The sequence below is a fragment of the Chrysemys picta genome, chromosome 10, assembly GCF_011386835.1.
Source record: "Chrysemys picta bellii isolate R12L10 chromosome 10, ASM1138683v2, whole genome shotgun sequence".
Taxonomy (NCBI): Eukaryota; Metazoa; Chordata; order Testudines; family Emydidae; genus Chrysemys; species Chrysemys picta.
Window position 1 is genome coordinate 19,830,061 of NC_088800.1, and position 13,092 is coordinate 19,843,152.

General features: G+C 42.7%; 1 protein-coding gene across 1 annotated transcript in view; it reads left to right on the forward strand.

Moving 5' to 3' along the window:
- LOC101942574 (NAD(P) transhydrogenase, mitochondrial-like) overlaps positions 1-7,702 on the forward strand; it is a 72,931-nt gene extending 65,229 nt beyond the window's left edge. Inside the window, exons 19-22 of the mRNA XM_005303998.4 lie at positions 99-180; positions 1,392-1,510; positions 4,778-4,893; positions 7,318-7,702. Coding sequence (XP_005304055.1) covers positions 99-180; positions 1,392-1,510; positions 4,778-4,893; positions 7,318-7,470 — 470 coding nt within the window. The 3' untranslated portion in view covers positions 7,471-7,702. The remainder of the gene's footprint in view (positions 1-98; positions 181-1,391; positions 1,511-4,777; positions 4,894-7,317) is intronic.
- Positions 7,703-13,092: the final 5,390 nt, after the last annotated feature.

Here is a 13,092-nt window from a genome sequence, read left to right on the forward strand (position 1 = left end):
AATGCAGAAGACATGCTGGTTAATTGAGCCCTTTATGGTGCTTTTTGAGGGATGCTAAGCTTCCTTTGTAAAACACTGACATGTTTTTCATGGTTTAGGTTGGGGTCTTTGTGCAGCCAAGGCCCAGTATCCCATTGCTGACATGGTGAAAATGCTTAATGAACAAGGAAAGAAAGTCAGGTAAGTTGCATATAGTGAGCCAGACCCTCAGCTGGTATAAACTAGTAGGGCTCTATTGATTTCAACGGAGCTCAGCTCTTATTTCAGTGGAGCTATGCTGATTTATACCAGCTAAGGATCTGGTTCACAATGTTGTCATTGAAATAGGCCAGGACAAATACTGTACATCAAACATTAAAAGCAATGATAGAACTTCAATAGGAAATCTTTAGTATGTTTAGTAGGACGTGGTAATACACGTGGTAATACACTTTGCCATTCAATACTACAGGCTCAATTTTCAAACTTGAGTGCCTTGGTTAGGGGCTCCAATAAACACTTACGTTCGCAAATGAGCTAATAGATATTTCTAAAAATGAGTTGCTCTCTCATAGCAAATATGGGTGGGATTTTCAAAAACACCAAAGCAAATTAGAAACACAAATTCCCTGTGAGGGGAAAAATCTCTCCCCACATTAATCAGGAAAACATCTGTGCTGGAAGTCTGCTAGCAGCAAACAGAGCATGAATATGATCTCAGAACTGACAGAGCTCAGGTTTGCCATAGCATTCAGTTGGGAAGTCCAGGCCTATGAATATTTGAGTAGCCTCTGGAATTCAGACATTCATTTTCTTAATATTCGACAAGAATATTAAGTGTTTCAATTCTTGTGTCAAATTCTTGGAAAAGTCTTTTTTCCCCAGCAGTGGTTGCTTTTTTTTTTTTTTTGCAAGTACATATTAAGAATGTGTATCAATAAGCCACCTCTGCATTAGAAAATGGAATGACTCCTTAGCCACATATCTGTTTAAAGTGTTATTTCATTTGTCCTAGGCTCTAATCCCATTCTTGTGTGGTATATACACACACTGCAGATGACACACAGTCTTCATGAGTGATTTAGATTCTGGGGTATGGCTTAAGTGTTAAATGAAATCACCAAATAACATGCCATGACTACATAGTTAATTTTTAACCTTTCCGATGTGAAAGGAGTTCTGTAAGTGTTTCAATTTTCCCTTTCTGGTACTGATTACAGACAGATACATGAATTGCTCTTTCCCAAGTAGCAGTTTCATGACCAGTATTTTATAGCTCTCTCTCTGCATCTGGTTCAGGTATATGAAGTACTGGAACTGGACTGCTTCCACATGTGTAGGATTGCTGACATTTATCAGTCGGCATTTATTAGTTCAGCATGACTTGGTTTCTTTGCTTTCTTGGTTTCCAGGTTTGGTATCCATCCTGTAGCAGGCCGTATGCCAGGACAACTGAATGTACTATTGGCAGAAGCTGGTGTACCTTATGATGTTGTATTAGAAATGGATGAGATAAATGAAGATTTCCCAGGTAAGGGATGAAAGATGATGGCTTAGATTCAAACCATTCTAAATATTTTAACTTTATTTTCTGCTTTTAGTTAGGCCAAATGACTATAATTTTATTCCCAGGTAGTATTTTGGTAGGTAGAAGGGTTGACAGTAATGCTTTTTAAAGACCAGAATCAAGACTAGATAAGACTAAAGGTTTGTCTGACTCATAAAAGCCAAGCTATGTCTGACATTACTTAATAGATAATCATAATAGCCACTAGGGTTTTGCTGTAGAGTGAGGAAAATATATGACTTCTTTCATCAAATATGTGTCTGTATTGTGTCAGTGATAAGGGTATCAGGAAAGGCAACGATGTGATATTCTGAATATTGGACAAACAGATGTATGGTGGGATTTAAAGTCAGTTTCTCTGATCCCAATTCAGTCAATGGGAGTTGTAGCAGTGACTTTTATGGGAGAAGAGTTATGGCAAAAATGAGTCCTTTTGAAAATCCACCCTCATGTCAGATTTCTGTATAAAGTCCCCGCCCCCTTTTTGCCCTTGCTGTTTGTGGTTTTATGAGGGTATTTGGGTATTTTTATGTTTTGATACTATTTGATACCGTAGTGATTATGAAAGATCATCACTCAGAGTGCCTGGGAAGAGACTGCTTATATATAGGATCATTTGTATTATTTAATAGTGGCTTAGTATTAATTTGTATCACTACTACCATTATTGTGAGTGGAGTATGAGTGAGCACACGCTGCTCTGCAAGCAGGGGCGGCTCCAGGCACCAGCACACCAAGCGCGTGCCTGGGGTGGCAAGCCGCGGGGGGCGGCCTGCCGGTCGCTGTGAGGGCGGCAGTCAGGTTGCCTTCGGCGGCATGCTTGCGGGAGGTCCGCTGGTCCCACGGTTTCGGCAGCAATTCGGTGGCGGGTATGCTGAAGGCGCGGGACCGGTGGACCTCCCGCAGGCGCGCCGCCGAAGGCTGCCTCACTGCCGTGCTTGGGGTGGCAAAGTACATAGAGCACCCTGTCTGCAAGATGCAATTTCGTTGTAGGACACTCGTGCTTTTCTAATATCTGGTAGAATCGTCTTTTGGGTTCGCTGACATTTGGGGTGGGGAGGTGGAAATTACTGCCCTTTACATATGCCAGGCCCCCTAAATTCCAGGGGAGGGAAGATTCACCAGGAGGGAGGGCTGCTGCCAGTTTTGGTGCCACTTCCCTTCTTCCTCAGTATGGCTCCCGGAAGCAGCAGCATGTTCCCCCCAGCTCCTATGCGTAGGGGCAGCCAGAGGGTTCCGTGTGCTGCCCCCGCCCCAAGAGCCAGCTTCACAGCTCCCATTGGCTGGGAACCATGGCACATGGGAGTTGCAGGGCAGCACCTGCAGACAGGACAGCACGCACAACTGCCTGGCCGCGTTTCTGTGTAGGAGCCAGAGGGGGGACATGCCGCTGCTTCCATGAGCAGGTTGAAGTAAGCGCTGCCTGGAACTTGCACCCCTGACCCCCTCCCATGCCCCAACCCCCTGCCACAGCCCTGGTCCCCCTCCCACCCTCCAAACTCCTTGGTCCCAGCCCGAAGAACCCTCCTGTACCCCCAGCCCCACTCCAGAGCCTGAACCACTAGCCGGAGCCCTCACCCCCCCCCCCTTTCACTCCAACCTCCTGCCCCAGCCCTGATCCCCCTTCTGCCCTCTGAACCCCTCAGTCCCAGCCCAGAGCACCCTCCTGTACCCCAAAGCCCTCATCCCCAGTCCCATCCCAGAGCCCACACCCCCAGTTGGAGCTCTCAACTGTCTTCCCCAGCCTGATCTCTCTCCCACCCTCTGAACCCCTCAGTCCCAGCCCGGAGCACCGTCCTACACCCAAACCCCTCATCCCCAACGCAGATCCTTCACCCCCAGTCAGAACCATCACGCTTCCCCTCTGCACTCCAACCCCCTTCCCCAGCCCAGAGCGCCCTCCTGCATCCCAAATCCCTCATCCCCAGTCCCACCCCAGAGCCCCCTCCCACCTCCCAACCCCTTGAGGCAGCCTCATGAAAATGAGTGAGTGACAGAGGGAGGGGGGATGTAGTGAGCGGGGGTAGGGCCTCGGAGAAAGGGCGGGGCAGGGGGCAGAGCAAGGGTGTTCGGTTTTGTACGAGTTGGCAACTCTAGCATGGATATGTAAACCAGGAAAGATGCAGGAAGCTCCTCCCCTTGCATACACAGGGGACAGGCAGACTGAGTACAAATGCCCACTCTCTCTGATGGCAAGTGGCTTGGAAGTGTGGCTGAGCACAGTTAGCATCCACTTATACTCAATGAGCTGCACTGCGCAGAGAGCATGCTCCACCCCTTAAAGCCCTGAGCACACAACTTCAGCATCCCCCACACGCATTCTACTTGCTTCATCAATATTAGAAGATAAGAGGAGATCCCACTGCCAGCTACTCAAAGTAGTTTTTGATGCTCTGACATCACCATCAGGTAATGTTTTATGGCTGTGCAATGGATCACAGGGTTGGACACACTGGTACCTCTGTGTGTGTGTTTAAAAGAAAGCGAACTGACGTCACTTCCATGAATTAGCAGCTTATCCCTGTCAAACTGCTGCTCCAGCAATGCTTCAAGGTAAAACAACTCCAGGCAGTTTAGAAAAAAGCTGTGACAGGAGGCAATAGTGGAGTTATACATGGAGAGATGAAAGGAAGGGAAAGAATATTTTCAAAATTAGATCCTTACATTGTACAGAAATGAATAGATGGAGCTACAACGCCATCTTGGAATTCTGGTGGTCACATAAATCACTTGACCTGCAACAGGAGTAATCCCCTAATTTCAACCTCTCCATGCCCTGATAACAACAATAAAAAAAACCTAGATGCAAAAAGAATAGGTGTCATAAAAATAATTGTAATATCCGATAGTCTGTGCCACAATTGATTGATCTTGAAATGTGACAACTGCCGCTGTTGGCCTTCTTGGCAACAAGGGCACAATGCTGACTCATCTCCAGTTTCTCATCCAGTGTAATCCCCAGGTCCTTTTCTGCAGAACTGCTGCTTAGCCAGTCGGTCCCCAGCCTGTAGCAGTGCATGGTTATAATCGTTTTCATTAGCCCATGTATCTGCCAAGATTCAGTTCTGGGTTTGACACAAATGGATGGGCCTAACTTATTTTCATTTAGAGTAAACAGTGAACTATCAACATTTAATGCATGGTTGATTTGTGTGTTTTGGTGTCGCTGTGATAAAGGAAAGGCAGCTGCAAGTTCTAAAACATTTGTAACATATTTCTATTCTGTCTCAGAAACGGACTTGGCTCTGGTCATTGGTGCAAATGACACAGTAAACTCTGCAGCACAGGAAGATCCCAATTCTATTATTGCTGGCATGCCTGTACTGGAGGTCTGGAAAGCTAAGCAGGTACTTAAAAACAATCAAAGTTGACTGAAGTCTGCACAATGTATGTTTATGGAATGTATCTCTGTCTCTCAGGAGAAATGCTGACTTGCACTAAAGACAAAGAAAGATAGGTTTTTTTCTGAATACACATGCAAGGAGTATGCACGTAGGTGCATCTGTCTAACAGTGTACGGCAGATACACAAGACGGGCCCAACTCTGCAGACAATTTGGATATGGAATTCCCAGTCATTTCAACAGGAGGGTCCACATGATGAGCCCTGCAGGGTTAAGCTTACAGTGAAATGCTTAATTTGACAAGAGATGCTCTGTCCTGCTCTCATTGATGCCAATGGGAGTTTTGTCATTGACTTTAAAAAGAGCAGGATTGGCTCCTGGATTATATAGCATTTAAAAGGCATTTCTTCTTTAATGGATTTTGCTTTTAAAATTTAGAATGAGCCAAATACACTTCATTAGTGTTCCAAATCTTCTTCCAAAGAGCTGTGTTTCAGTGTATTCCCCAAAAGCTAAAAATCTATTGTTGATTAAATTACTCACAAATTTTTATATTATTTGACCAGATCTAGGTATAAGGGACTGCAGAACTTTGACTTAGTGTATCAGAAGCTTGTGTACATTTGCAAACCCATAGCTTTTCGCTTTCAATTTTCCTCTCACTGGTCTGCTGTATTCACAGACAATGGTGTTGGGTATGTACTTTATATCCACAGTGTCTCTGTTCACAGTGAACTGTGTGGGGTTTCAGCAAATTCTGTATGGGAGGGAATTTCAGATCTAAAGGTAAAATTCAGGGCAGGTAAAAATGGCAGCACATATCTGATGGACACATCCACAAAGGAAAAGAACCAGTTTTGAAATTCTACTTTTAATTCATTGCCTTAAATATAACCCATTCAATGTATAAGACAGGTTAACTAACTCATTTTAATTCAAACTTCATGTTCTCAAAAGTTCTATGGCTATTTAAAGCCATAAAACTGGTACAAGTATAGACATTAGCATGTAACACAATTTAAGATTATATAAAAACTGGGTGATGGGGTGTATGGTGAAGATGACGACGGCACTAAATGACAGGCATACAGATGTTAGAATTAAAAGCAACCTCTTAAAACACAGCAAAATGTGGACAAGTATATGGGGAAAATTGAGATCTCCATGTTAGTCAGCACATGCCAAGCTTGTTTTGTTATGTTTCTGTTAGACAATATTCCAGCAGGTTGTGTTCTCACACAGTAAAGATTTAGTTCTGATCTCAGATTGGAATGTTAGAACATTTACAAGGTACTTGATATTGTTTGTATGCCGGTAACATTAAGATGCAGCAAATAATTGCATGAAACAAGCGATTTTTAATTGTTGAAATATGCACCTAAGAAGCAAAATGTTAGTAACATCTCTGGATATGAAAGCATCATTTTGATAGGTTTAATGAGATAAATTATAGAAAATATATGTTTGACTTTACTCTGCATGTCTCACATTCAGAGTAGTACACACCACGTATCTGGCAACAGATTTTGGCCCTTACCCAGAAAATTAACAGTGTTTCGGGTATCACATTACATCATATCCAACATGGATTATTGTTTAATGAAATACTATTGCAGTCAAACTGGCTTGTGCTGTGATCATATTAGATCTCAGAAGCAAAGTTGGTCTGGTCAGAACCTGGATAATTTAAGGGGGCAAAACCCAGCTGCTGTGGAAAAGGTAATTCAGTTTAGCACTTTTCCCAGTCTGTTGAATCCAATGCCTAGTGTCAGGGAGCACTGTCATGCTGGAGGTACTGCTTGAGATTTTGCACATCTGATTAGGGAATTTCATGGCTAAATCCTTTCGTCCCCTTTGTGAATCTCAACCAGTGTTCTTTGGCAGTTACATGAAACGGAGTCATTAAAAGACCCAATGGCAGTTAGCATAAATTAGGCAAATTAACATGTCTTGGTCAAATGCTGATTTGGGTAGTTACATTTTGCCTGCCTAATTTCCTCTTGCACTTTCAATTGTATTGAATGCTCTTAATTTGCTTTTCTTAACTGTCCTTTAGTTTTTCCATGTGCTGCTAAACAGCCACTGCCTTCCACCCACAGGTGGCTGCAGAGCTGGAGGAGATTCTTGTTCAGTTCTCTATCAGTTTAAACCACAGTACAATCTTTCAGGATGGAAGGTGGTACATAAATGTGAGGTCTGAGAATAGTTAGATATGGGCATGCAAAAGTCAATATAAAATGTATGCCAATATTGCTGGGATGCAATTTTGTTTGAGCCAATGCATTTAATACGTGCCAAGATTTGAGATTTTATAATATATGTAACATGTTATTTTAAAAACTATTACTTTAACTACATCCTCCATGAGAACATACTGAAAGTTTTTATTTCATTTAATTCTTTCATGCTGCTATTTTCCCCCCGCCAGGTCATCGTCATGAAGCGTACACTGGGAGTTGGGTATGCTGCAGTTGACAATCCCATTTTTTACAAACCTAACACTGCAATGCTGCTTGGGGATGCAAAGAAAACATGTGATGCTTTACAAGGCAAGATTAGGGAAATGTATTATACTCATTAACACTGATATTCAGAATTGTAAAAGGGTACTAGATATAATTTATATATTTCAGTAAATAGTTTGGAGGCGTATCCAGCACCTTATTTATATGCAACCATTTCAAAAATAAAAGAGCATCCAAACATAACAAATTAGCTCTTAGACTGATTGGTGATTTATGTGCCTTAGTACACACAAATGTAAGTCCCTGTATTTAATAATAATAATAATAATAAAAACACTTTGCTCCCGTGGTGTTGCAGATTAATTATTTCTCTAATCTTGCAGCCTCAGATACAGCACTTTGGTTTTCTCTCTGTCTTCTCTTTATGCTCAATGAGACAGAAATGATCACAGAAAAGCTTTGGTTTATCCTCCTACTAATGAATAGATCCTTGGTGCAAAACAATGCTTTGTAATAGTATCAATGTGAACCTCAGTATAGCACCAGGAAGATTTACATATTTGCTTTATTTTTTAAATGACATTATTGTGTAGAGGACGTATTTACTGCTCCTTTACACATCTTGGTAAGAACCAGGATGAGTACTGGCATATAGTATCGCAGGCTGAGCTGCACTTCACACAGAGTAATCTGCCATTGCTTGTGGGTATGTGGGGCAAGGGCTCCTGGAGTTAGCAGTGTAGCCTCCCATGCCTGCTACTCCACTCTACAGTTCATCCATAGCTCTTTCTTGGGTCATTCCATTCCTGTATGTGCAGATCCTGAGGATTCTTACTTTGCCCACGCTCACTGCCATCTTCCATGCTGGGCTATTACAAAGACCACCTCAGTGATGTATGGGAGGTGTTGAGATACCCTACCCAACTATTCTGCTGGCAGACTCCCCCACTTACATGGATGCCTAAATAAGTCAGAGGGACTTACATCTTCTGAATCCGGGCGAGCTTCATCCATACTCTATTTATTCTAAAAATGATTCCAGAACTAACTGGAATAAAGGAAGCCCAGACACCCACGCTAATAGCAGCAGCAGCACAAAGCAGCATTCATGCTATTAACATGGCAACCAAACAACAGATTTCTAGGAAAAGTGAATTAACAGCTCTCTATGCAGGTAAGATCATTGAGATCAAGGCAAGCGTGGATGCGTGATTATACCATTGGACATACAGTGTGTATGGCAGACAGATTTAGATGGGCTCCAAAATGTGCATAAGATGCATATTGATTTTCCTAGGAAATATCTATCAAACCTACATGCTGCCAGGTGCTATTCTGTAAAGTAAAAAAGCAGATGAACTGGAAATTTATATCAGAAGCCTCTTGACAGAACTATTTATGTGAGTATCCCAACACAAAAATGCTTTTCCTTATGTGCTTCTCTAAACTGGTGACAACAGGGCTGGCTCCAGCCACCAGCCTGGCAAGCAGGTGCTTGGGGTGGCCACTCTGGAGAGGGGCGGCACGTCCAGCTATTCGGCGGCAATTCGGCGGACGGTCCCTCACTCCCGCTCGGAGCAAAGGACCTCCCGCCGAATTGCCGCCGCAGATCGTGATCACGGTTTTTTTTTTTTTTTTGGCTACTTGGGGCGGCCAAAACCCTGGAGCCGGCCCTGGGTGACAAAGCCTATTCTAGAACTGATTCAAAGTTTTAGTGCTAACTTTTAAAGCCTTATGTGTGCTGAATCTGGCTAGCTTAGAGAGCACCACTCTCTTCAATAGCCACCTTGGTGTGAGCAGCAGGATGCTATGACTCATCCCAGAATGAAACTTTTGGTGGCTGGGCATTCTCAGTCACAGTCCTCTGACTGTGAAATTCCTTCCTGCCAAAGAGCAGGGTGAGGACGAAGGCTCAGGAGATCCATAAAGTAGTAGATAACTATTTTATAAGTGGGGAAACTGAGGCACAGAGTCAGATAGCATCAGTGATAGAGCTGGTACTAGAACCCAGCTAAATTGGTGGGACACTTTCTGTTCACTATGCTATGGGGCCTCTCCGGGCACTCCATAGCGGCAGTTGTAAGCTGACGTGTTCATAATAAAATTATGGTTGGGATAAGCTAATTATAGTGGGCAGGTAGCAACACTATTGTTAAGTTTGAATCAGGATTTCCATTTTAAAACAGTCTACAAAATGCCTGTGTTTTCAGTTAGAGGATCAGATCCAAATGCTTATTGTATTTTATGAACTACTTGAATTGTCTATGGCAGTTTATGGTGAAAAAAATGTTAGTTATGTGGGTTTTTTTTAAAGAACGTACCATGTGACTAATTTTTCTTTAGATTCCTTTTTTAAAATGCTCTAGAACGGTTTGAGATATGAAAGTAAATATATCATTCTTTGCAATGAGTAGACTGGATGAATGGTTGTTAAAAATTGCAATCCACTTTATATAAACAGTTTTTGAAGATTAAAACATGACTTTCTGAATGTCAACGTTGATACAATGTTATCAATCAAAGGCAACATTGTTATTAATGACAAAGGAGCATAGAAGTTACATTAAACAATGTCACTGAAGACAAACAATAATAATAATAATTTAGGATTATGTCAACACATTGTCAGAGACTGTCACACACAGCCTTAATAGTGACCTCATACTCTCTTGTAACAGCAGAACACCACATCTCACGGTCACATAGGCTATTCAGTGGGAAAGTTGCTATGCTTTAATATTGCTAAGATCACCATTAAGATTCTTTGTCACAAAACAAATTGGGTAAATTTAGGGCTGGTATTGCTTTTTGGTATGTGCTGACATTTAAGTCAGTGCCTCGAAGTATATTTACGGCATTGTAGGTGATATGAAGATGGCAAGGAATGGTTTGCTCTTTACTCCTTAGTTCTGTGCTTTCAAAGATCTGGGTGGGGTGTGTCTTGAGATAAAATAGTTGTTTAATGAAAGGCAAGGTTGTGTGTTAACATACTTAGTTTAGATACGAACTAATTATGATTAAGGCTCAGTATGCCCTGGAGGTTGCAGAAGTAATGGAATCCATGATTTCCAGGGACCTCAGTGACATTGGTGCCTCACAGCAGCCCAGCCATGGGACCTCCCCCAGCCCTGCAGGGTGGCAGGGGATCTCTGGCAGCTCTCCAGCTCCCATGGGGGAATCCCCCAGAATGCCCTAGTTGCTGCCGGCGGGGGATCCCCCAGAGAACCCCCATCTCCCACAGGTGGCAGGTGATGCCCCGGAGCTCCCCACCTGCCAGCGGCAGAGGACCTCACAGATCCCAGCCTGGGTCAGGGGTCCCTCCCAGCCAATGGGCAGGGGTGGGAGCCGCACCTCCCTGCTGCTGCATGCAGGGGGGCAGGGTGCTGGACCGCCTCCCTCCCTGTTTCATTGGGGCTGTTTTTAGTAAAAGTCAGGGACAGGTTGCGGCTTCCGTGAATTTTTATTCATTGCCCGTGACCTGTCCCTGACTTTTACTAAAAATATCCATAACAAAATTGTAGCCTTAATTATGATTGCTAAATGTTTTTAATGTGCTCAAACAAAAACTACAGTATGAAGTGTATTTTGGGAAGACCGTTTGATCAGAACCACACACTACATTGCCCATGGTACTGTAGGGGCATGTGAAACAGTTAGAGTACTAATAAGACTTTATAATAAGGACTCAAAAAGCTAAATAGGATCTGAAACAGGTGGTAGACAAAAGGTTTGGATCAGATAAGTAAACAAATGTTTGGGGGGAGAGGGCAAGAGTTTGCCACATCCCTCTCTTTTTGACCCCATAGGTCATCTCCCATTTGCTGACCATATCTTTAAAAATAAAAAAAAAAATATATATATATATATCTGCTTTAACAGATGCAAGGACTCCTTTCTTTAGCTCCATTTCCCTTCTAAGGGAAAGTATATTCTCTTCAAGCTCTTTGGTTCTTATATATGTGTTGTGTTCTTTAGCTATTACTAGTTCTTTCAGCAGCTGAAGAGAAATGAAAGAAAAATAATTGAGAAAACAAATCTGGAGCAAGAACCAAAGAGCTTGAAGAGAATATACTTTCCCTTAGAAGGGAAATGGAGCTAAAGAAAGGAGTCCTTGCATCTGTTAAAGCAGAGATGGCAAAGGCCTGTGCTCACTGGAACACACAAAAGCAAGAAGAAATCCTCCGACTACAGGAACTACCGTGCAATCTTAGATGGTTACAGAAATAAAATTAAAGAGGTTCTTGCAACAGCCAAGGAAGATCTTATGAAGCAGAAAAATGAATTGCTTATTCAGAAAGAGGCACAACTAAATGAGAACTGGCAGCTAGGGAAACTAAGAGACTCTGGGAGGAAATTCACCAATCCGAGGAAGAGATTCTGATTGAACTTGAGTTCCTGTTAGGAGAAGAAATCCATGACGAATTAGTCAAGAGCACAAATAATAAGCACACTTGGCAGTACAAATGGTCGAGTAGTGCCTTCAATTAAACTACCAATACAAGGAAAAGCTAAAGGCTCCCTTACAGAAGGTTTAATAAATAAGTGGAAAAAAGAGGATTACAGGTATAGCTTTGGTGACATTTTAAATATTTAAGCCAGACAAATTCGAATTAGAAATAAGCACATTTTTAACAGAGTGTGATTAGCCATTGGAACAAACTCCCAAGGGAAGTGGTGGATTCTCCACCTCTTGATGCCTTGATATCAAGACTGGAGACCTTTCTGGAAGAGATACTTTAGTTAAACTCAAGTTATTGGGCTCAACACAGAGGTAATTGGGTGAAATTCTATGAACTGTGTTACCCAGGTGGTTAGACTAGCTGATCAAATGGTCCCTTCTAGCATTCAAATCTAAGAATAAAATGATGAATGCACATCTTCAACCTGAGACTGGTGACTCCTGTACTTCTCTCCAGGAAAAGGAATAGCTTTTCACAACTTTCTACAGCCACATTCAGGAGTGGATCTAGTGCCCCTATTAACCAAACATGGAAGAGAACCCACTTTCCTCTCCACTTCTGGCAAAATCTTTTTTAGGACACAGGCAAAAGCAGGATTCCAGCACTGCAGATGAATGGACCAGACTACAGGTAAGGTGGCTCTTTGCACTTTTATCACCACAGTTGTACTTGCTACTCATGGCAAACTCTCTGTTCCCTTCAGATACCAGAGGTGCCTCAACTTAAGGCGGGCAGATGGCCTTGTGTTCAGAAAACAGGGATGCATCTCCTTTTACTCCTGTATCTTGAAACCTTTTAGGATGCTGCTAGACCAAGTTTAAGCCTGTCTTTTCCCCTCACTCCAGATGTTGTCTCCTAGTACCTCCCTGCCATGATGTCATAGGTGGATGAGAGGTTCTCTTTGGGTTCAGATGAGATAGGGGCCATTCCAGTTTTAAGAAATAGGTCCAGAATTAGCCCTTAACTAATTAGCCCTTAGCCCCTGACCCTTATTTTAGTTAACAGCACGGTCAGTGCTGCTAACTCCACTTGAAAGGATTAAATACTTGTTATCTTTCATTTGGCAATGCAAAGCTCTTCTTTTGGTTGGAAGCTGGAAAATCTATTGGAGACCATGATACTTTTTCAGTGGGTTGAGGAGCCTCTTTTTTTGCCAGTCTCCAACTTAAATAATGGATTTAAATCTTTTTTGGAGAAAGCCAAGTTTCAGACAGAACAGGTCTGAAACAGTGGTTACACTAACCTTCTGCATGGCCCCACACAAGGTTATCAGAGCAA